Genomic DNA, 23,732 nt, shown 5'->3' on the forward strand with positions numbered 1-23,732 from the left:
TACTCTCCAATCGAATACCTCGATTGAGTCAGAGGAAATTATAGCGACTTGTAAATTTTCTGTAGTGACATCTTGTGGCCATTGGTGGCACTATACTTTACGTGCGACATCTTTTAGCCAATTGTGGTACTATTTCTTTAGTATACGGTACGGTACGGTACGGTACCTTGGGACTTGTAGTTAGTATTAGCAGTAGAGCAAATAAATAGTCAATATGTCACTATGTGCTTCATTAATCATTGGGTAGTAATGGACTGTGGTCGTGTTTGTAATTATAAATAAATAAATTTCTACTTTTTTTTTTTTTTTTTTTTTTTTTTTTATTTAGTGATTCTATGAGTATCTGGCTGTCCGCTCCGCTGACAGCCGGTTTGTTATCTGGTACGTTTGCAACAACAAACGCACCAGACAATGTCTTCTTTCCTTTGTGCTGGCTGCGGTGGGTTCTCAGGATCCGTGCGGTGCGACATTGAGACGGTAGCAAAGGTGGCGGTGCACGCGATGGTGCTGCTTCGGTGGTGCTGCCGCGGTGGTGCAATCGATGGAGCTGCCGCGGTGGTGCACACGCTGGGTTTGTTGCGGTGCCGAAGCGGTGATGCTGCTGCAGTTGATGTTCTGCTGCTGCCAAACTTTCACTTTTCGCTGTTGTCGCTTCGACTGTTGGCTGATCCACTCGATTTATTTCAATCAATCCGCTGTCTTCTCATGCTCTCCCCTAGGGGGAGCCGGGGAAACCTGTCCGGGGTTTTTTACCCCTCTCAGGTGGTTTCTGTCCGCCGCTCATTAATATGAGCGGGTCGTTGGGGTGAACCTGGTTCTTAATGTGCCACCCCGTTCACTCTGCGCGGTCTTCGCCTGCCGGGTGAGACCCCATGGGTGGAGGCCCAGCAAACTGCCAGCGTTTGAATGATCGGGACGGCATTGTAACCCTCATCAGAGGGGGAGGGGTCTTCATATGTCCATGACATCTTCCTCTGGGTCTTCTTGCACGCGAGCTATCAGTTTGCGTGCGTAGGGCTTGTGGTCCGGAGGTCGCGCGTGCAGGGGCGCTATTCCCTTTAGGTGGTCCCAGCCCGATGCGTCCGCACGCGCGAACATCTTCGTTGCGAGGCTGCCGATGAACTCGTTCAGCGGAGGGATCTTTAGGTCCCTCTCCAAGGTGGCGTTCCTTACGTATTTATGCGCGCCGGCGATGGTGCGCAGTGTAAGGTGTTGTTGTGCGTTGAGCTTCTTCTTATTTGACGCAGATACGTAGACATACCATGCCGGCGCTGCGTACGTAAGTCGCGGTCGGATGTAAGTCTTGTAGATGGCCGTCTTGATTTGGAGAGGGAGTCTTCCCGTCAACGCTGGGCGAAGGAGGTGCCTGGCCACCCTGGCCTTGTTGCAGACCCCCTTGATGTGGGTGTTAAAACTTAGACGCCGATCGATATTCACCCCCAGGTAGGTGACGGTGGTAGACCACTCGATCGGGGAGTCGCGCAGGTGCAATTTAGGAGGGCAGTGTCGTTGACCGAAATAGATCGCCTGCGTTTTGCGCACATTCACCGACAATCTCCAGTCGTCCAGCAACTTTGGTAGGGTGTCAAGTTGCCGCTGCATTTTCAGCGCTGCATGTTTCTTGCCGATGGATGACACTATGAAGGCGGCGTCGTCGGCGTACAGCGCGAGGAGAGACTCGGGGGTAGTGGGAATGTCGTCGGTGAACAGCGCGTAGAGCGCAGGCGATAGGCAGCTTCCTTGTGGTACACCCGCGCGGATGGGTCGCTCACCCGAACAGGTTTGTTCCACCGTCACCATGAAGCGTCTTGAATGGAGGAATGAGGCCACTATTCGGACCAACCTTCTTGGTGTTTCGGTCTGAGTGGCCATTTTGTAAAGTAGACCGTTGTGCCACACGCGGTCGAAGGCTTTCTCCATGTCCAGTAACACTGCAATAACGTGCTCGTGTTTGTTGTGGGCGCTCGTTATGACGTGCAGGACTCTGGTCAGTTGCAGTGTCGTGGAGTGTTCCGCTCTAAATCCAAACTGCTCCAGGCGTGGTTTTAAGTGAGGTTGCAAGTGTTTGAGGAGGAGTTTCTCAAACACCTTTGACATGTGTTGCTGTAACGTCACTGGCCGGTACGATTCCGGTTTCAGTACGTTCTTACCGGGCTTAGGCAGCGTGATGACTTTACCTATCTTCCAGTGGTCTGGGAAATGCCCTATGCGTACAATTCCATTGTACAGGCGCGTCAGTGCCGCTATAGTGCGCGGCGGCAGGTGACGCAGCGCTGTATTTGGGATATTGTCGTCTATTAAAAAAAAAAAAAAAAAAAAAAAAAAAAAAAAAAAAAAACAATCGGGTTTTCGTGAGGTGATAGTGGCGATGATAGATATTCTTTCACGAAGTTGTCTATCCGTGCAACATGATCACTGTTTAAGGATGGATTGAGCTGGAACTGGCGCTCTAGGTGGTCCGCGTGAATCTCGGTGTTCCGTCGTTCGCCAGTAGGGGTCGGACTGGGGGGTGGGAATTTGTTAGCCGGCGACACAGGCGATAAATGCTGTTCCAGTCGTCACCTCGATTTATTTACTGAATTCTCCGCAGTTTGTAGGCAAGCGTTACTTCATCCTACTCTAACCACTGGATAAAAGCTATATACAATAATATAAGGAAATACTTGTATCCTTATTAACTTCCAAATATCATCAATTCTCAATGATTTTTCTCATTAAGTATTCTGTATAAATGAATTGATGGTAATAAGAAGGGTAAATAAATTGACAAACTGACGGGCCGCTTGGTGAAAAGAGACAACCGTCGCGTACAGATACGAACAACATCACGGACATGACAAAATGTACTGTGATGCTCATGGTTGCGTTCTCATTCCTGAGGATTTCGGTGTTATGTCTCCATACCTTGTAATTTTACTGCTATTTACCATTTTTCAAACCAAAACATAGCTATTTTACAGCTAAAACAGACTGCAGTCTTTAGAGTTTATTCCCATATTGGTACTGTTGGAAAATAACATTTTTATGTTTATTTTTCTAATACGAATATAAGAAACGAGTACAGACATCGTCTAATTACAGCATAGACTTAGTATCACGTACATACGTATACTTCACAAACAGTTATAAATTTAAGAACAATTATTATGAAAGGTTCTTGATAAAACCAATATAGACTAGAACAATATTTTTCAGAATTTTTGTCTGTCCTTATATTATTGTATATAGCGTTTAACCGCCCGACGTCCATTGGTTACTAGCTAGCGGTGTTACTCGTTCTGTCCTCGCAACATCTTGTCGTCTTGTTCTTGTGATATTTGTATAGACGGTTGCTTGCTGATTGTAATGGTTAGCACGTGCGTTGCTAAGCACCTATACAGGTATCATGAAATTTTATTCTGAAAACAGCTGTTATCTATATATATATATATATATATATATATATATATATATATATATATATATATATATATTTGTAGGTTTATTCTTATTTTCGAAAGGTTTGTTGTCCGTAAAAAAGAAAGACTTACGGTTTTGTTATTACTATTATTTATTTTATGTATTAATGTTAATGTTATTTTATTACCTATGTATCATTATCATTTACATATGTGGGTGTACATGTTTAATATCAACTAGATGATATTATCGAGTTTATCTTTAGCTGTACAGTTTTTATCCTTGAAGATTCTATAGTCTTTTTCCAGCTTCTCAATAGTTGACTGTAAACTGTAAGAGATATTTCAATGATCTCATACAGATATCTTTTAATTAATTTATAATTAAGCGAACATGATATGTTCGCTATTGTATTATTAATTTTTAATGTGTCCAATTTAAATTATGTACAATAAAGATTTTACAATACAATGCAGTATATGTGTGAAAGAAGTCTGGAATAAAAAAAAAAAAAAAAAAAAAAAAAAAAGTTGGAGTGCAGGGTACATTGCTAGTATTGAGACTGGTAACCCAGTTAGACTTATATTTAAGAGAGACGAGGACCGCGTCTCCCGTACCACCTACGCAGAAGATAGAAGATGCCACGCCGGCATACATACGAGTAACAAACATTACAGGCCACAATTACTACATATTTAAACGTTGCGGTCAATTCTGTGGCACAAATTTTTTGATTAATACGTGATGCTGTTTGATATGTCCAGAGCAAAATATGAACTGAATATAAATTGAAGTCAAGGTAAAATAAATCGTATGTAGATTAGAGAGTAAGGTCCACATTCAGCTGCTGCAACACCTGCGGTTTGCGATCGAACGCCGCGCTGGCGGCTGCCACCTGCGCACACAAGTGCCCATGGTACAAGTGTTCAACAATACACATTTTAATGAATAACGAATCAATTCGTTGACACGTTAGTCACTAGTCACATTTAGTGCCGCCCGTTGTTTCCTTTCATGACACAAGTTACATTCATGGTTTCACAGTAGGCTCGTATTTACGCGCAGAGCTGAACGTGTAGCGAGACAGCGTGCCGCACAGCGTGCAACGGCCGGCCTCGACGTGCCGGCTGCCTCCTATAGCGCAGTACGTCGCACCGCACCACACAGCTGCGAACAGCTGACAGCGCACAGCGCACAGCGCACTGTAGCCCCTGCAATCAACCGCGCATGGTTCCACCCACCGGGACCGGGCTGCCCGAACACTCCCACTGCTGGTATTGGACTAATCATAATGGACTCCGCCTGAAATTGACCGTGTTCGTCATTCTTCAGGGCCTCTATGTCGGTTGAACTTCAAGTGTATAACGACGGTTTCATTTAGTTTAAAAGTAAGTAAATAAAATCAAATTCATAAAAAAAATATAATCTTGGTTTTGGATATATCAAAAAAAAAAGTTATGTCGCATAGTACGTATTAGTATTATGTTATCTGTGGTAGAATATGGGCCAGGCTGTGGTGGGCCCGGCCCGGCACGGGAGGTTCCCACCTTCCGTGCCGTGAGACTCCCCTCAATGCGGTGTATGGTGCTCGTGATGTCATCACGTTATCTTTCATTTCATTTGGAGTATCACGCGGCTGAACTGGTGACCATAGTTAGTATGTATATTATTGTAACGTCGTTACGTTCGTTCGTCTATCTGTTTTTTCAATAAACTTCAAAAAGAAGGAGATTCTCAGTTCGGTTCTCAAATCAGTATTTTTTTTTTTTATCTCCGTTACTTCTAACTGATATGACTAAACTTTTGTATCTGAAAAGATATACTTACAAATTGAGCCTGTAAAAACTTTATTAAAAAAAAAAAAAAAGAATTAATTCGGTAAGTTAGTTTTTTAATCAAAATGACTGGTTTTATCACGATTAAAGTCGGTTTTCTTTGTGGAATACATTTTTTTGTCAGGAATGTTATTACTATAGGTGTTAGCCTCGAATTCATTGTCTACTCTCGTCGTTCGCCTGATAGTGCAGACCTTTAGCAATATACCCTATCAGGTTGACCTCCACGTGGTTCCCCTTGGAAATAATCGTGATTAATTCTTATTAAATTCCTAACAGTAGGTCAGTTGGCCCGCTTTCATCCTCACCTTTCGTCTCCCACTGCTATACGACGCGTACCGATAGTGCGAATTCGTACTCTGGCTCTGTGCTTGGATAGACATCGTAGCCTTATTGTACATACACTTCAATACTTCGATTTACCTATAGTCAATCTGGTGCCGCTGGAGGGACCTTTCTCATTCTCTACAAACGTCAGCCATAGTGGCAGATTATACTCTTCGATCCTCTGTATAATGTGCCGTTGTATAATGTATGTATGAGGTCTATGGTGCTAAGCCCCTTCGGAAGCCAGCTTGTTCGGGTGGCTGGAAAGCGTCGAGTTTGCGCGTAAAATGATTGACTCTCGAAAATAGTACGCAGACGCGATAGGGTATTGTCGCCTTTTTTGAAGAAGAGGGAGACTTTGTACAAAAGTCGATTGCTTGGGTACCTTTGTCCCATTCGTGTTTTTACCGTGAAGTAGTTGTGTTTGTATGGCTGTGTTTCGGTTTGAAGGGTGGGATATGGCGTGAATTTACAGGGTACAGAAGAGTTCCTGAGTCCTCAGGAATGGCAACGCGTGGGGGGTATCATGAACGAAACAGTATACTCTGTTATATCCATGGTACTGCTCATGTCTATAGGCGACGGTTACCACTTTCCATCAGGTGGGCCGTCAGCTTGTTTACCATTCTAATTTAATAAAAAAAAAAAAAAAAAAAAAAAAAAAAAAAAAAAAAAAAAAAAAAAAAAAAAAAAGAACTAAACAAAGATAATGAAACATAATTTTAGCATTTTTCAAAATTAAACCCCTAAGTGTGTTACATTTTGTGTATGTATGTGTGTGCGTTGTGTGTGGCCGTGTGGTCCCGGTATAGAATAGTATATCCCCTTCCTTTCCCGTGGGTGTTGTAAGAGCTGACTAAGGAAGGGCGAGGGATGGGCAGCAGCGTCTCTCTTATAACATCTCTAAAGCCTGACTGCGGTTGCCAATCCGCCTGATTTGCCCGCAAGCGTGGCAATTACTAGCAAAAACACCAACGGGAAGGCTCATGTGTCATTCAACAGTGGACGGTTAAGGGCAGATATGATGAAGTGCGTTAAAACAAGGATAAAGTGAAGAGTAATGTCTTCATTGGCTCATCAATGGACAACCGAAACTGGAGAATGTTTCAAAATTTGGCCCCAGGAATGAAAAATAAAAAATTGATGATGAGGTGTATAAACATGTAGTTGGTACATTACTTTATGCATCACCAACAGTTTTCACAACGCACGCCAAATAATTTTGATGTCTTGAATTGTATTACATATTGTAGTATTTGTAGGATCTCTAATTTATTAAAAACTAGCTGATGCCCGCAGCTTTGTCCGTGTGCTATTTATTATTCCTTTGATTAACATGTTTGACCTTCTTATTGTAATGAACTATGTCTGGGAGTACTGGACCACAATTACCAAATAACGTGTCGTTCCCACTCTTTATCTTGGTCAAAACGACTTTACTTAAGTTGGTTGTGTACTAAGCTGTAGCTTTAACTGTCCCACGGGAATTCTTCAATTTTCCGTGATTAAGAGAACCTAAAATGTTAACCGGGGATGTAAGAACCACCATGCAAAATTTCATTTTAATCGGTCCAACAGTTTCAGAGATTAGCTTGTGCAAACAGACAAACAGACAGAGATACAAAAAAATTTTGAAAAAAAAAAAAGAAAATATGTTGGATATGTTCTGTTTCACTTCTAACATCCCACATCTCTCTGATTCGGTTTTCAGCGTTTTTTTATGTATAAACATTCGACCGGTACATACGGTTTATTATAGGTATGTATAGATAATATAATATATGTCGTATGTTGCTCGCTGATTATGTAGCTTTTTTTTTATTTATCTGAAAAGTTTAAATGTAACATATTAATTTAGAAAAGCAGCAGCGCTGCAGCATGATTGCATGATTTGGCACTCGGCTTCAAACAGCACGTACTTGTATTAAAATGTACACAAAAAACAATACTTACATGACTTACTTTACTTTGCAAAAACATTCAGTTGTATTTATTATGAATGTTTACATTACAACGAGTCTTAGTAAACATTCAAAGGTGGTCTCAGTCTGTGTGTTGTTATGGTAGTGGGCACGTTGGGCCACCGACACCGCACACGCTCCAAAATAATTCTTACACCATACAAAAAACTGTTAGACGAAACTCTGTCCGCCAACTGCCTTCTCTGCCCACGATGCTGCGTCAGAGCTGCACCAAAGCGCCGCGGTCTCTGCTGCCTGTTTGACGCGATTTTAAAAAGACCACTTTTATGCTATTAATATATAAGTTTTATATATTATCTATATATTATAAATAAAAAGTAATGCCACTTTTCGTTGTAATTTTATAACTCAAAAACGGGCTCACCTATCCAAACTAAATGTTTAGGCTTTGTTCGGACTATTTAGTAGATGGTTTATGTGAAGTTTGCACAAAATCGGTCGAGCGGTTCTTCATTTATCACATTTTTTGTAACAAATAAATTCAATAAATGGTGGATCATTTTGTTAATGGGGATTTTTGTGTCAAATTCAAACTTTTTTTAAGATGTGGATTGTGCTGTCCAATTGAAACTTTTTTCAGTGTTGACAGTACAAGCATGCTGTTATGTCATTCATGCGGTCATTTCATTTTGGACGTACTTCGATTAAAGCAAATTGTCAGCGATAATTATTGCTTTGTGTTTATATTTTTAAACATATTGTTAAAATTGGCTATTCCATTTAATAGATATTACGAATTTAGTAATCTATGAATTATTAATAATTAATAGAAAAAAAAAATAACGCTGTCGCGTTGTACGTACCTATTTTAGCGGTGCGGAAGAGGGGCAGGTGGAGGCGGGCATATCTATAAAATTGGTAGCTAGGTAGGTACAGATAAAAATGTAAAATGTTGTAAAAATGTCCACCCGTGCGAAGCCGGGACGGGCCGCTAGTATAATATATAAAACTTGTGGGGAAGTAATGGGGACTATTAGCCCCATTGCTAGCGATATACTCTGTCAAGTTGATCTCCTCGCGGTCCCTCCTGAAAACTGTAGTGCTTAATTCCAGATGAATACATCACGATATAGCCGTGTGGTCCCGGCTTTGATTAGACTACCCCTTCCTTTCCCGTGGGTATTGTAAGAGCCGACTAAGGGAGGACGAGGGATGGGCAGCAGCGTCTCTCTTAAAATATCTCTAAAGCCTGACTGCGGTTGCCAATCCGCTTGCCAAGCGTGGTAACTACTGGTAACCCCCCCCACCCCCACCCCCGGGGAGGCTTTTGTTCAGCAGTGGACAGCTAAAGGCTGACATGTTGATGACGATGACATCACAATAAGCTAACCGGCCTGCCTTTTTATCCTCGCCTATCAATCCTCACTGGTGTTGGGTATAGCTTTAACGCGGACCGGTGTATCATTCCATATCATATATCATCATCTATTAAAAAAAAAAATAAGAAAAAAAAATCATCTGTGCATTGAACTAAAAAATAAATGCAAATCTCGCATTTTTAAAAAAAAAAAAATACTTTTTCTATTATATGAAACGAGCACTAGTCATAGTGGTGCTAGTGGAGTCCTGTAGTCCTGAGTCGCTGCCCCGCAGCGTCATTGATGCTGCAGTGATGAGACTCGCGGTGGAGCGGTGGTGGTGCGCCCTACGGCGAACTCGGCGGCGCCCGCGCATATAGTTATCGCAGCGACGTCTCGGCCAGTGAACAGTCGGCAGCCAGCAGTGGCACGGACCGGACGCGATCGCGGCTGACGCACACGTACTGCTCGCATTCGATAAGTGATTCGTGTCGTCAGTTACGACGCTCAGTGTTCCGCGAAAGAGGCACGCACGCATCCATCGCGCACCATGAGTAGCGGCAAAAGGAAGCTTTCGTTCCTTGGGTTCGCCCCGCAGGTCAGTGCCAGCACAACCACCACCACCACTGCCAGACACCCCCAACGCTCCACACTTATTCACCACCACTCACCATAATTATAAGTACTAGTATTACTTTTTACTCTGTTAATTGTACGTTTAATTTACCTATGTACTATGTTTCCGTCGTCTGCCGAATCAGACTGCATTTATAATGTGAAATAGATTATTTTTCATTATAATGCACCCTAAAAAAAAGCACTTTAAAGCTCGTCAGATCACCGCGGTCGCGCACCTCACCTCCTACATACATATACAAATATTATAATGTTGTACATACATAAATACCAATATTTTTTTATATGAACGGGTCCAGAGCTATCTGTAAGTAGACGTTTACGTGGGTGCAGCTAACGTGAGCCGACCAGGCGACGAGGCACCTCACCACGTCGGGCCGCGCTACTGTGCCCCATGTCCCCACCAATGTTATGTAAATATATTATGTGCTGCGCAACTATTCCCGAACCAAGAGCACCATCCTGTGGGATCGTTGTTTTAAAATTTCAAATCGCCACGGTAGATAAATAAACAAAAGTGAGGTGTACTCGTATGCGGTGCAATGAATATGTTATTTAATATCGAACCACTTACATTTGATGCATATTTTTTGTTTTATATTGAACTGGCTTAAGCTTTGAAAATCGTGTTAATGACGTTACGTACACACGCGACGGAATTTCCTGGCACTCGACCCGCACTGGCGAAAGTAATTTCTGATTCGTTATGAGCATATTTTGTGATGTTTACGCCAAGTTGCCGTGAACAGCTCTCATCTTGTTTGAGCTGCAATCATTTGGGGTGTCTTGCTGCACGCTGCGCTCTCATGTACCAACTCGCAACTCGTATGCAGCTCGCCTCGACATTCATGTTGCTTCGCTAAGTTTCATGTAACTTTCACGGCGAATCTACGGTGCGAGCTAATGATATAGATCAATAATATATAGCTAAAAATGTTCATAATTTCATAGCATTTCTATATAAAATTTTCCAAGTAGACGTACAATACAAACAGGCAAGCCCCAGTGTAATTCGGTGGAACAAGCACCTGTTTTGTTCTGACAGTACTGGCGGTTATTTATTTCTATTCTATGAAATTATCCGCTAAGAGTGACCAGATAAAATATTATACACTCGTCGTATTCAATTTTTTATGAATCTTGCAAATATTGTATGATATATAGTCAATGGAGGTGCACTAGAACGCAGTTGCGTTTACCAGTGCAATATCTTGACGAGTAACGTAACAGATGGGACATTGATGATTGATTATGAAGAGCCATTTCTCTGAAGCTATCTTTAAAATAGAAATTTCAATCTGATGTAACACAGAAATCTTTATTCTAAGGACAAACATGAACTAAACTTCTAATAGATTTAAGTCAAAATTATAACAATAGATTTTTTCGTAATGGTATTGACGGTTCATAAAACAGTACTTCCGCGAAATTATCAAATTGAAATGTAAAGTTCACAAAAAAAATTAAGGATAGAGAAATGACAAGACAAAATCGTCCCCATTGTGTCTACAGCGCAGCGCCTCGACTCTATATTTCTATTATTGGCCACTACGAGTACCTGTGCCTCGCAGCGATGAACGAGTGATCTTGTCATGCCCATATATCCCATTCAGGTAGAAATTAAAAAAAAAAATACTTTTTAGTGATGTTGCGAGAAAAATTACAATACCTAATCGTTTATGTCGGCTGTGCGTTCATATCAGGCAGCTAGAGTCACTGTTTCTTTCGTATGTCAACTTATTTTAATAAAATACAGTTTGTAATACGAATTAAACTGTTTAAGGCATTTGAATGTGTCCGTAACTTCGTCCCGTCTTTTTTTTTATATATATTTGTCGATCCTAATATAGTTATTAAACAATGTTTACTTTATATTTGAATTGTAATACTTAATAGTGGATTATGTTATGTATATGCAAGTACTCATGTGCACTATCTCCAATTTGCCTAATATATTATTATTAATACAATTACGTGCGATGCAAACGTCGTGCAACAATAAGGCTCACTGATACTCGTATAATAGGACTGTGACGAGGCGGCGACCAACACGATCGATACGTAGGACATATTTAACAACAAAGGACTAATTAATCATTTATAGATTTTTTTTCTGTTTGTCTGTCTGTATGTTTGTTCCGGCATCACACTCATCTAAACTGATGCACCAAATTAGATGCGGGTTTCTGAAGGTGCAACTTAAAAAATGCGGGCTTAACATGAAACAGTCAGCCCGAACTTCGTACTCGAAATGAAACGCGACCGAAATAAGTAATGCAAAGCAGCCGCGAAGTTTCATCGGATTTATTTATTTCGGACGGGGCCATTCCCGAACATACTTTATGTTCAGGATGGAATAAACATGAGAGGTCTTTTATCATTCATTAATAAGTTTTTTGAAAAACTAGCCATATCCCGCATCTATTGCCACAGAATAGAAGAATAAATAGATATATGGAGTATCCTATACTCGTATGCTAAGTTAGGACACAAACTTCTCGTATATCAAAATTCATACAAATCCATTCATAGTTTTTACGTGAAAGAATAAAAAAAAAATCTATCCATCCATCCATTGGAAACTTTCGCATTTAAAATATTAACAGGTGCTTCCCTCTCTCTCTTTTCATTTCCTCTTGTCGGTGCAAATAAATCATGCATCTTCTTCCAGCCAGCTCTATCCCAGGCCATATCCTTGACCTCCCTATACGACATGATACCTAGCGTTTCTTTTATCTGTCCCATATAGTTATTCTTCGGTCTTCTGCTTCCTCTTTTGCCCTGTACTATGCTCCTTTTTTTCCTTCTACTATACTTTTTAAAAAATCGTCATTTCGAATAAGATGGCCCAGTACTTTGCCTCTTCTATTCTCTATTATTTTCCTTTTCTCTCTTCAAGATTATCCTTTCTATTCTCCTCCATGTCCACATTTTAAATGCCTTTTGCGTCATTGTCCATGTTTCACTTGATGCACTTATTTAAAAAGAAATCTGAAGTTCGTCTTAGAAATGTACCCATGAGACAATATGATCATTTATATTTGCCGCAAGCTAACTCAATGATATACAATAAAAGTAGTTATATAATGGCTATCAAAATATATAATCATTTGCCAAATAACCTAAAAGAAGTGCCTAATACAAAATTCAAATTATTATTAAAAAAATGGCTACTTGCAAATGCTTTCTATAATATGAATGAATTCTTTGCTCTTTGACATTTTTTTTTTTTTTTTTTTTTACATTGACATTATAAATAATTTAATTAATATATAGGATGATAATTAATATGTTCTAATGGTGACCATGAGTTAGTTTGTGACTGTTGATTGACATGTTTTATTTTATTTTCAATTTTATTGACAATTTTAATGTATGACTGTAAAATAATTAATGTTTTGTAATTAATCGTATTGTATGCCCGATGTATGGGTAGGCTGTTTTTCTTTGAGACGTTAATAACATCTTACGAATTGTAACATACAGCTCACAATAAATTTATTCTATTCTATTCTATTCTATTCTATTCACACCCATATAATGCTATGCTTCAAATGTAAGTTTTTATAAATACTTCATATGTGCTTCTACCATTCTAAATTTTTCCTGTTGCTTGAGATGGATACTCGTGTCCATGGATTGCCATTTGTAAGGGCAAAGACGTTATACTTTTGTACTAACCAATTTCAATACGTGAAACCACGGTCGGGGTTGCTTCACTTGCATTAGCGCCACGACCTCTAAGCAAGCACCCACTCCCCATTATACTATATACTTAAATGATAATTATGTATCTAATACCTTCATAAAGTTTTAGCCAATTCAACTGATCGGTTATTTTATAACATTTTATATGTGTTTCTTTAGATTGATATAATTTTTTTATTTATGAACCGATTGAAATAAAATAAACACTAAATGTTAAGTGGAGCAAACCGCAACGCATTAGTGAAAACCGGGTTCAAATCGATTAGCCGTTTCTGAGATTAGCGTGCACAAACGTACAAATAGACAACAATTCCAAAAATCATAGTTTTGGGTTCAATTACGTTCATAAAGCTTATAAATAATAGTTTTTTCTCATATATCTTATATATCTTTCATGTACAGACAGCGAGCAGTTACGATTTTATTATATGTATTGATTTAATAATGTTAAAGCAATGAAGCAATCAAGCTTCTAAATAGATGCAATCAAAAGATACGTCCGTTTATATTCCATTTAAAGAGCATATTTTGACATTCGCAAAGAGAATCAAAACCTATAGGATGCTTCCCGTTGGCCTTGAATCATGAAATTTGGCAAGAAGAAATGTCATCTAGCAAATGTAAAGGAAAAAATCTGAAAACTGTAAATTTGTAGTTATTACAGGAATAAAAATCTAAACATGATTTTGTACGGAACCCTCGTTACACGAGTCATTTTATGTTTCGACATAATTATTTTCCTTGGCTTTTATAACAATAATACTTTAATTTGACCGAAATTTTGTCTTTGAAACCCTCAACTAATATTATAAATGCGAAAGTGAGTTTGTTGATTTGTTTGTAACGCTTTTACGTGCGAACTGTTGCATCGATTATGATAAATTATATTATAAATATGGAATCGTAAATAAGTTTTATTTTATCGACTCCTAAGGAGCTGCGACGTCTTGCCATTCCTGAGAGCTGTTATACTATTCGACATAATGCCAATGCCAGATTGTGTATCTAATTGTTTACGTACGGAGTACAACAGTAAGGAACCCATATAGTGAAGAGGGAAAGGGATTGTTAGTAAAGGAGACTGAGAATCCCATTGCTAGCAATATACCCAACCAAGTCGACCTCCTCGCGTTTCTCCCTGGAAACTATCATGGTTAATTCCTGATGTATTTATCATGATGGGCTAACTGACCTATTTTCATTCTCATCTATCACCCTTCACTGGTGCTCCGCCAGCGTATCCCGTTAGCGCAGGCGGGGTTACCATATCATTTTCACCCATAAAAAAAAACCCATGTAGTGTAGCTATGAAGTGTCGGCGTAAAGGATGTTGCGCGGCGCGCCTGGCCGGCCAAGCTCGTGGTGATACACTCCGCACGCGGCCGCCTGGCACGCCTGCCTCGGCCTCGCCATCGATCAATCAATCGATATGGCTACTTACTGATAAATTATTATTATGTAATAACTACGTAACGGACTACTGTAAAACATAGGGCTGTCACAGCAGCGTGTCGTGAGTAGTGAGTACTGACACCGCCAACGGATTACCTATGCATTTGACTGAGATATTATTTAACAAAAGTATTAAGCTCGATTACTGTTTAGCAATACACGACGCGAAACATATCCCGGTCACGAGGGCGTAGTTATAGTCACTTGGTATTGTTTTTAATAACCGGTATGGAGAGTAGCCTATGTTCTTCTCCAAACAAATATCATGTTGATCGGTTGTGCCTTTACGACGCCAAGAGATAACAAACAAATAAACAGACTTAGCTTCACATTTACAGTATTACTAAGGATTTAAAATTAAAAACTTCTGAGAATCACAAAGACCTCTGCAACGACGCGTTATTTGTCGGCGTTGTAATTTATCTCCAGCCAACGGATTGCTTGGAACTTTTGTCACTTAAATTTCATAAAAATCGAACCTCATTTCCTAAGTTACTCTAATAGAATTCGTTTTGTAGTGTTTATGTGATTGCAGCTGTCGGTCACTTAGTAACATACTCGTAGTTCAATATACCTAGGGAACGATTCATCAAAATAAATGAATTCCGCGGGAGCTGCTAAGGAACATTATTATTTGAAAATATCGTGGGTCTGGGCTTACTAAAATCTAGAAACTTACTTTAACGCCAATTTAACAAGAAAAATATACAATCGAATTATAATGTGGCATAAAATTTATATCCAGGTAGAAATCACATTGATTAATGTGACAAAGCACTTGACACTGAATGCTCACCATGTGATACGTTTACTCTGGATTTATTAAAATAAAATATTGAATCGAGTAACCGGCGCTCATAACTGCCAGAGCGCTGTAACCCTGGCGATACTGAAGTACTTGTACGAATGTTATTGCTCGTATTATGTAATAACATTTCTATATGATTAGTGAAGTACCTCGAGCCGTCAAATTTTTGTATCTTATCGGCCGTGGAACATTTATTCAAGGTACATAATAGCGATAGGGTTATTTACGCGAAATTTATCAATTCGCAATGTAACAGGTGGATAAGATAAAGCGGCGCACCGCGGGCCGGCAGTGCTCCGCGCCGGCGCCCTTGCACCACCTCCACGTTGCACTGCGCACGCTGCCGGTTATTGTTCTGTCACGCTCATATTAACGATATTTAATCATCAGGCCGTGTGGTCCCGGTATAGAATAGGTCACCCCTTCCTTTCCCGTGGGTGTCGTAAGAGGAGACTAAGGGAGCGAGGGATGGGCAGCAGCGTCTCTCTTAAAACATCTCCAAAGCCTAACTGCGGTTACCAAGCAACCTGCCAAGCATGGCAACTACTGGCAGAACCCTCCAAGGAGGAGGCCTATGTTCAGCAGTGGACAGGTAGAGGCTGGTATAACGATGATGAATCATCAGGCCGCCGCCGCAACATTCAGCATAAAGACACAGCCACACAGCCTGAGCAGAACGAACACGACGCATCACTATAGTTTTTCATTACCAGCTATTAACAGTTTATAATCATAGTTATAGGCAGACTAATTTATACGATGCAAGAAAACGTACCTTTATTTGTTTCTCGCTTGACACGTTATGCACACGATCGCGGCTAAAGCGTCCATATAAACATTGGATATGATAATATAGTGTAAGAGAAGGAACACTTCAATTAAAAACCAGTCAAAAACCGTCTGGCTTATTTGTGGCCTTCAATGTAACACATCACTCAATAAGTCAATTCTAATGATTTTTTACCCCTATTCACATTTTTCTATTTTGGAAATTTATTGTATTGCTTGTAATGTGTATATATATATATATATATTCCAGAGGGAGACTTTGTACAAAAGTCGATTGCTTGGGTACCTCTGTCCCATTCGTGTTTCAACCGTGAAGCAGTTGTGTTTGCATGGCTGTGTTTCGGTTTGAAGGGTGGGATATGGCGTGAATTTACTGGGTACAGAGGAATAACACCTGAGTCCTCAGGAATGGCAACGCATGGGGGGTATCATGGGCGAAACAGTATACTCTGTTATGTCCATAGTACTGCTCATGTCTATAGGCGACGGTTACCACTTTCCATCAGGTGGGCCGTCAGCTTGTTTGCCATTCTAAGTTTTATAAAAAAAAAAAAAAAAAAATATATATATATATAAATGACATAATGTACTAAAATCTAGACTTTTAATATGTAATATCAATTTAAATAATGTAATTGGATTATAATTTTGTTTACCGGTTTTTTTTTTATATAAAATGTAAAATATTTGCATGCCTACATCCTTTAAGGTAATTAAACAGGTGCCAAAATAATACCACGTGGCTTGTTATAATTTTAAACTGTTTAATGCAAATAAACTTATTTAATTTCATTTCAAGTCTCAGCTCTAACTAAGAAACATTTTGTTTTAGAAATTTTACTTTATCAACATCTCTTCTTCAAGGGTGATACATTGATTGCAACGAATGCTTTAAGTTTTCGATACCTTGTCAACACAACTTGTCATTATTCTCAAAATAGGCCTCAGTATCGGTAATTACTTCTTCATTTAAGCTGATTGTTTCCCCTAAAGCATCTTTTTAAGGTCTGAAAAAAAGCCAGTAGCAATTGGTAGCCAGATTTGGAGAATGTGATGGGTGGGAAAGTAATTCGAAGCTTAATTTGTTACATTTCACCTTTATTTTTATTGACTTGTCATATACGTATAATATTATCTTTGTTAAAAAAAAAAAACACATTTTGCCTATGAAGTCGTTTCCCTCTGATTTCTGCACTTTATCGATCCAATAATGCTATGTAATATTTACTAATGACGTTTTTCCCTTTCTCAAGATTGTGTATAAACATATCGTGTGCAACCCCACAGTACAGATGTCATAACATTACCAGTCGATTGTTGTCGCTTTGGACGGCTTCTACATAGATTAGGTTCACTCAGCTGATGATCTTTTTGATTCAAATGTGTAGTAATGGATGTACACTTCATCCATTGTCTCATACAGGTATACAAATTGTTTTTATTGCGCTTGTACTCGTATAATAGCTCCAAACGGCGCGGCGGCGCTCAGTGTCGTCGACACGCTGTTGTTTTTGGTCCGATGTGAGCAACTGCGGCACCTCTTTGAAATGAAACTTACGCATGCTCAAATTTACAAGTAAAACTGTAAACATACATTGTGTCGTTTTAATATTATTTGGTGTATTTTTTTATGTTATTCGGTACAACTGCCGATTTAGGTCGACTAGAGCATTAATGAGTATTATGAGTGTTTGTACGACCGCGTTTAAATTCAGCACACGAGTACCAATCAATAACAGTCTGTTTCTCTGGTGCAGAGTGAGTCCCCGTAACGCTTTGATAAGCCATTGTTAGGCTTCAACAGTATTTTTCTCCATTAAATAGCAATGTTTAATCAACACACGCGCTGTATGTTTGTTTGTCGCCTTAGTGGTATAAAAAAAAACCACAAGAAATCTTTTTTATCCATTGTTTTGAAAATATCACAAGTTGTTTCACTAAAACCACCGGAATATATAAACTAATAGTTGAAATGGAATGAAATATACCACAACGCGCTAGAGTCGGCCAGCACACGTGCCCTAATTCGCATGCGGGCACCACGGAGACGTAGTTCCTTCTACTTACAGTGAGATGTATTGTGGAAACTGTAGTGGGAGTAGTTGGTCGCGCGGCTAGTGCGGCTAGTGCGGCGAGGCTGCACTTCCGTTTCGTTGCGTAGCCGCGTCCTACTCGTAGTCGTAACGTCTACGTGTCGCTACACCGCCGCCGTCTCCGGCCGCCACCTACTGCACACCACTCACTCACCATAATATAATCATAATGCAATCGTTCCTGTATCATCCCTGAGCCCCCGAGCATGCACGCGGGGGACATACGGATGATTGCATTCTAAAAGACTCATTATTTAAATAGGCTTTAATTCATTTGAGAATGAGGCAGGCGAGCGATTAGTAGCATGATAAATAAGGTTTTATGTTTTTGTATACAGTTTCATATACAGAACAATACGAGCATTAATATGATGTTATCAGTCTAATAAGCTCGAAACGTATCTTATACAGATATGTGTGAAATGTTTTACAATATCTGTGTATGTACAGTGAAGGAATAATTTAATAAGATTATTTTATCATGTAAATCCTGTATTTATAAAATTTGTTATGTGTTCTATATGATATGTTGGTACATCTGGAAGGCCGAGCTTCCTTCGTGCTTCTCGTAGTGCGCCGAGCGCGGCCGGTGGGTGGTACGCACCGTAACGCCGCGCGCCGCTCTCTTGCGTAATTATAAATCGTTGGATGCAGCATGCAGCCGCTTGACCTTGGCAGTGATAACTGATCGTTCACTCGCGCAGATACCGTACAGTCGCCGGCGGATACTGTGCGGCGTATCACGTACGTGTCATATCTACTGTGCCTCGTAATCTGACAGATATCGGCAGGCGGATTAAGCAATCAATTGTTTCAATTACCTATTCTTTTCAGCCTGGCAGGCGAATTTATAACCGCAATTAGGCTTTTGGAGATGTTTTAAGAAGGACGCTTCTGCCCATCCCCCCATCATTAATTTGCTTTAGTCGCCTCTTACGACACCCACGGGAAAGGAAGGAGTGGCCTATTCTATGCCGGAGCGTACGGACTATATTTATCACAGGAACTCAAATACCTATATTACTGACATATTTTGTCATTTGTTAAAATTAGAAAATTGTTTAAGTTTTAAACATTTTCTAAGAAGTGGTTATTCAGCTCTCACTACGACTGCTCAATGATGTTCGCTGCTCGCATCAATTTTAATAATACACAATTCTTTATATCAATAAAGGTTTACTTCCGGATTTCACATCGAATGTCAAATGTCAAAATGGTATAATATTATATTAATATATTAATATATATTAATTTATAGACTTTTATTTTATTATATTTATTTTATAGTCTTTAAGTGAAAATAGCACGAGGCCATCCATGTAGCGTTAAAAGAAATCCTTAATAATATTATAAATTTGAAAGTAAGTTTGTTTGTTTATTACCTCTCAACCCATCGTTACGAAAGACGAAGCCGCGGCTCCATGTATTCATTTGGCAATAGATATTTATGCATGTAGGTATCTAAATAACTCGTACAGTAAGTGCTACTCAAACGTACGCACGCTAGGTTACGAACACATCTAAGGTGACTGACTATTCGCCGATTGTCTTAACTCGCTCCCTATTACTTTGCTTATGTATAGCGTTATCGTAACTTGATTATCTAAAAAACTGGTCGACATCTACCTTATGATCGGCATGTATTAAATCATAGAATTAGTTATGGTATTTATGAATATACATTTATATACCTATGCCGAGTTATATAACCGGTGTCAGTGACCCCTGTACGCGCGGTGACGTGCTCTCGTGGTCCTGTCGTCTCGCTACTCCGCACCCACTGGTGACGCGTGGCTACCTGCTACTATCCACCTCGAACAGAGCACATTTCATTTTAATCACATAATTATTTAATGCCAAAAAAGGCTACTCTTGCTAATACTAATACATTTTATAGTTGCACTTTTTATTCAATATTAGACACGTTTATATTATTTTGCTAATTTTACTAAATGAAAAAAATACATGTGTAACATTCTATTTTAGTTTGTGAGGTTGGCCTACGAAAGATTATATTAATATTTATATTATTTATATCAAAAAAATGTAAGGGATGTCGCCTGTGCAGTGAATGTTTCCATAATGTACCGCTGACCGACGCGCGCGGTGCCGCGCTCCGGCCCGTAGCGTCACATTCAAAGTCGTAACAACCATTCAGTTTACTTCACGGCTTTTAAAATAGCCGCTTGGTACATTTACAAATAGCTACGTCAATCGTGTCCACCACGTACCCTTACCATTCTTTCATTTTCTCTCTGACGGCTCCATCAGTAGCACTAATCAATTATCGTTTATTTTACAAAAGTGATACATTTACGCCATTGTCTATGAAGGCTCTAACAACTAAATTTCACGAGTTATTGTGCTACATATGAAATATGCGGCGAGGATGACTAACAACTTTGACAAACAAATAAAGTCATAAGAACATTCTCAAGTAGCTGAATAAGTACAGTTGGGAACAAAACGCGGCGACCAATATCTTTAGATGTCCTATACTAATGTGTAGTTTGGAGCTCCTGCTGCGTTCAGTCGGCGGTGTGGCTGATCTCGTCCAGTGACTTATGTAGTTATGTATGCAACAGTTGCACAGACTTCAATCTACATGCAAAATGAGTGTGCCGCTGCCAAATTACGTGCTGCGACGACGCCACGTTACAATTTAATGAATATCTTCGAAAAAGATGCTCGTACTTTGCATTTGCTAATCTTCTAAACATTTGATTCGTTACCTACTTCCTGAAGAAGGAGGTACGTTCCTTTTTTTTTAATGGGCGAAAATGCAATGGTAACCCCGCCTGCGCTAATGGTATACGCTGGCAGGGCACCAGTGGAGGGTGATCGATGAGAATGAAAACAGGCCACTTAGCTCATCATGATGATTTCATCAGGAATTAATCATGATAATTTCCAAGGAGAACCGCGTGGAGGTACGTGCATATGTTACGCAATAATAATTGTATTGTCATTATTATATTCAATGATCTAAGTCACAAATTTTGGCACTTTTTGAAAATTATCACGGACAATTTCTTTAATGAGTGAAAATGCAAGTGACTCTGCCTGCGCTTTCGGCATATGCAGGCTGGGTACCAGTGAGGGGTGATAGGCTAGAGTGAAGCAGGTCAGTAGGCTCAAGGTGACGATTTCGACCAATATTAATTAACCATAACGATATTCATGGGGAGACGCGTGGAGGTCGGTCAAGGTCGAGGGTATAATGTTAGCAATGGGGCAGTCAGACCCGTACTACCAATCCCTTTTCCTCCCAGCACGTGCAGCTGTGCGTGTGCATCGATTTTGTAATCTCAACGGTGTCGTTCCACATATGATGGTGAGCCGGCCCGGTGGTGTCTGGTGCGTAGTGCGGCGACGTGATGGCGACGCCGCGACGTGCGTGCGCACACACGAGGCTGCCACCATTCACCACCATTAATTATTTCATTGTGGTCTCGAAGTCGCTCAATGGATAACAAATTGTCAGTGCTCACCAATAATGATCTTCAACTATATTTGGAAGCCGTCATCAATAATAGCAAAGCAAACTAATCGAGCCTCTGTTAACGGACAACAACTCACGTCGGTAACTAGAACATTACATACTATTTCAACAATATAATATAGAGGAGCAATATAAGGCATAGTTTCAATTTCCAATCGGCTTCAAATGAGAGTTGTTCTTAAATTTCTTTAATTGATTGCCTATCAACCATAGCAATAAACAAGCAAACAAAAAATACATTATTATCTACGTCAGAAATCATTAACAATTTAATTTGCAGGGACATACGTGCGGTGACTTCAGGCCCCTTGTGTGGCTAATAATAATAAAAACAGTCAACGAAAGAAGTTCGAGGCTCAGAGCAATCCTTTGTTAGCTGTTTTAAACTATTTTATCTTGCAAATTTTCAATGTTTTAGATATTGGAAATTTGGGTATTTTTTTTTAAGAATTCGAATATTATTCTAAAAATTCAAAAGAAAAATATAAAGTAACAAATAAGTATATTTCTTTATAAATACAGTATTTTCTTATATGGGGGAACTCGACTGACATCTTAGAGAACAAGGTGGAGAGTTTGAGCGTGTTCTGGTAGGTTCTCGTTAACTCAATTGTTAATTGAAAGGAGAAATATGATAGAAGCAGTGAAAAATAAGCCTCTTGACTTCCAAAGGCGATGGTGTTCACGAAATTACCCAAAATACGTGGCGGTAGAGTGATCGCACTAAACATAACAAAATGTCTATGTGTTAAGAAATCCTGGAGCATGCTATCCCGGGACTAAAAAATATACTAAATAATTCAAGTTTCAAATTTAAAAAGTATTATTTAATGTGAATACGTAAATTAATATCGTCTTAATAGACTAAACTATCAATAGACTCGACGTAGGGCAGTTTATTTAATCCACGACATTTCTCTTACTTAGAAATTGTTTATAGCCGTCAGAACTTGTAAACGAAGAGTCCGATCTGAATGATTTAAAGTGGTATTTACACGTACATAATCAGTCTTTATTATCAAACCATTGAAATGGACAAGGATAAATATCATAATACAAATATCACCACTATTCGATTTCACGCGTACTTGAACTTAATAATTTAAACTAAAACCGTTATTGTGGCTTAACTACTCGTACAATAGTTAGCCATACACCTCTGCGGACGTTTTGTGAGTAATCTTGAGTACTATTAATATATAGAATACTATTTTACATATCGTCAACAGTTTTTACAGAGCACGCTGCATTCTCCTGGAACAACCTCCCGCCACCGTTGCTAAATTTTATTTTTTACACAGCTTTAAATGGCAAACAAGCTGACGGTCCACCTAATGGAAAGTGGTAACCGTCGCCTATAGACATGAGCAGTACCATGGACATAACAGAGTATACTGTTTCGCCCATGATACCCCCCATGCGTTGCCATTCCTGAGGACTCAGGTGTTATTCCTCCGTACCCAGTAAATTCACGCCATATCCCACCCTTCAAACCGAAACACAGCCATGCAAACACAACTACTTCACGGTTGAAACACGAATGGGACAGAGGTACCCAAGCAATTGACTTTTGTACAAAGTCTTCCTCTGGTACAAGAAATACTCTGAAACATTATAAAGAATATTTACTAAACAAATAAAAACCTAATAATTACTTATCTTTCTGTCTGCCACAGTCAGCGGGGCTGGGGATTGTTGGATGTTCAATGGGGCGGAGGTGACCTACATGACTATATAGGATTTCGTTATATTAATTCATTGGTCTGCAAGCGATCTCATTTGTATATATTAATATTTTTTTTACTTTTTTACTATTGTCTTATGTGTATTGTTTTTTATGTGTATTGTTTTTTGGTTATTGATTTGAAACTATAAAATTCACCGTAGTTGCCTGTAAAGTCTA

The 23,732-nt window shown here is 39.5% G+C and overlaps 1 protein-coding gene across 1 annotated transcript in view; it reads left to right on the forward strand.

The window, feature by feature from the left end:
• The first annotated feature begins 9,234 nt into the window (after positions 1 to 9,234).
• LOC113517854 (anion exchange protein 3) overlaps positions 9,235 to 23,732 on the forward strand; it is a 68,053-nt gene continuing 53,555 nt past the window's right edge. The window contains exon 1 of the mRNA XM_031911517.2: positions 9,235 to 9,439. Within this exon, the coding sequence (XP_031767377.2) occupies positions 9,392 to 9,439 (48 nt within the window). The 5' untranslated portion in view covers positions 9,235 to 9,391. The remainder of the gene's footprint in view (positions 9,440 to 23,732) is intronic.

The sequence above is a fragment of the Galleria mellonella genome, unplaced genomic scaffold, assembly GCF_026898425.1.
Source record: "Galleria mellonella isolate WM207_F2 unplaced genomic scaffold, CSIRO_AGI_GalMel_v1 utg28, whole genome shotgun sequence".
Lineage (NCBI taxonomy): Eukaryota > Metazoa > Arthropoda > Insecta > Lepidoptera > Pyralidae > Galleria > Galleria mellonella.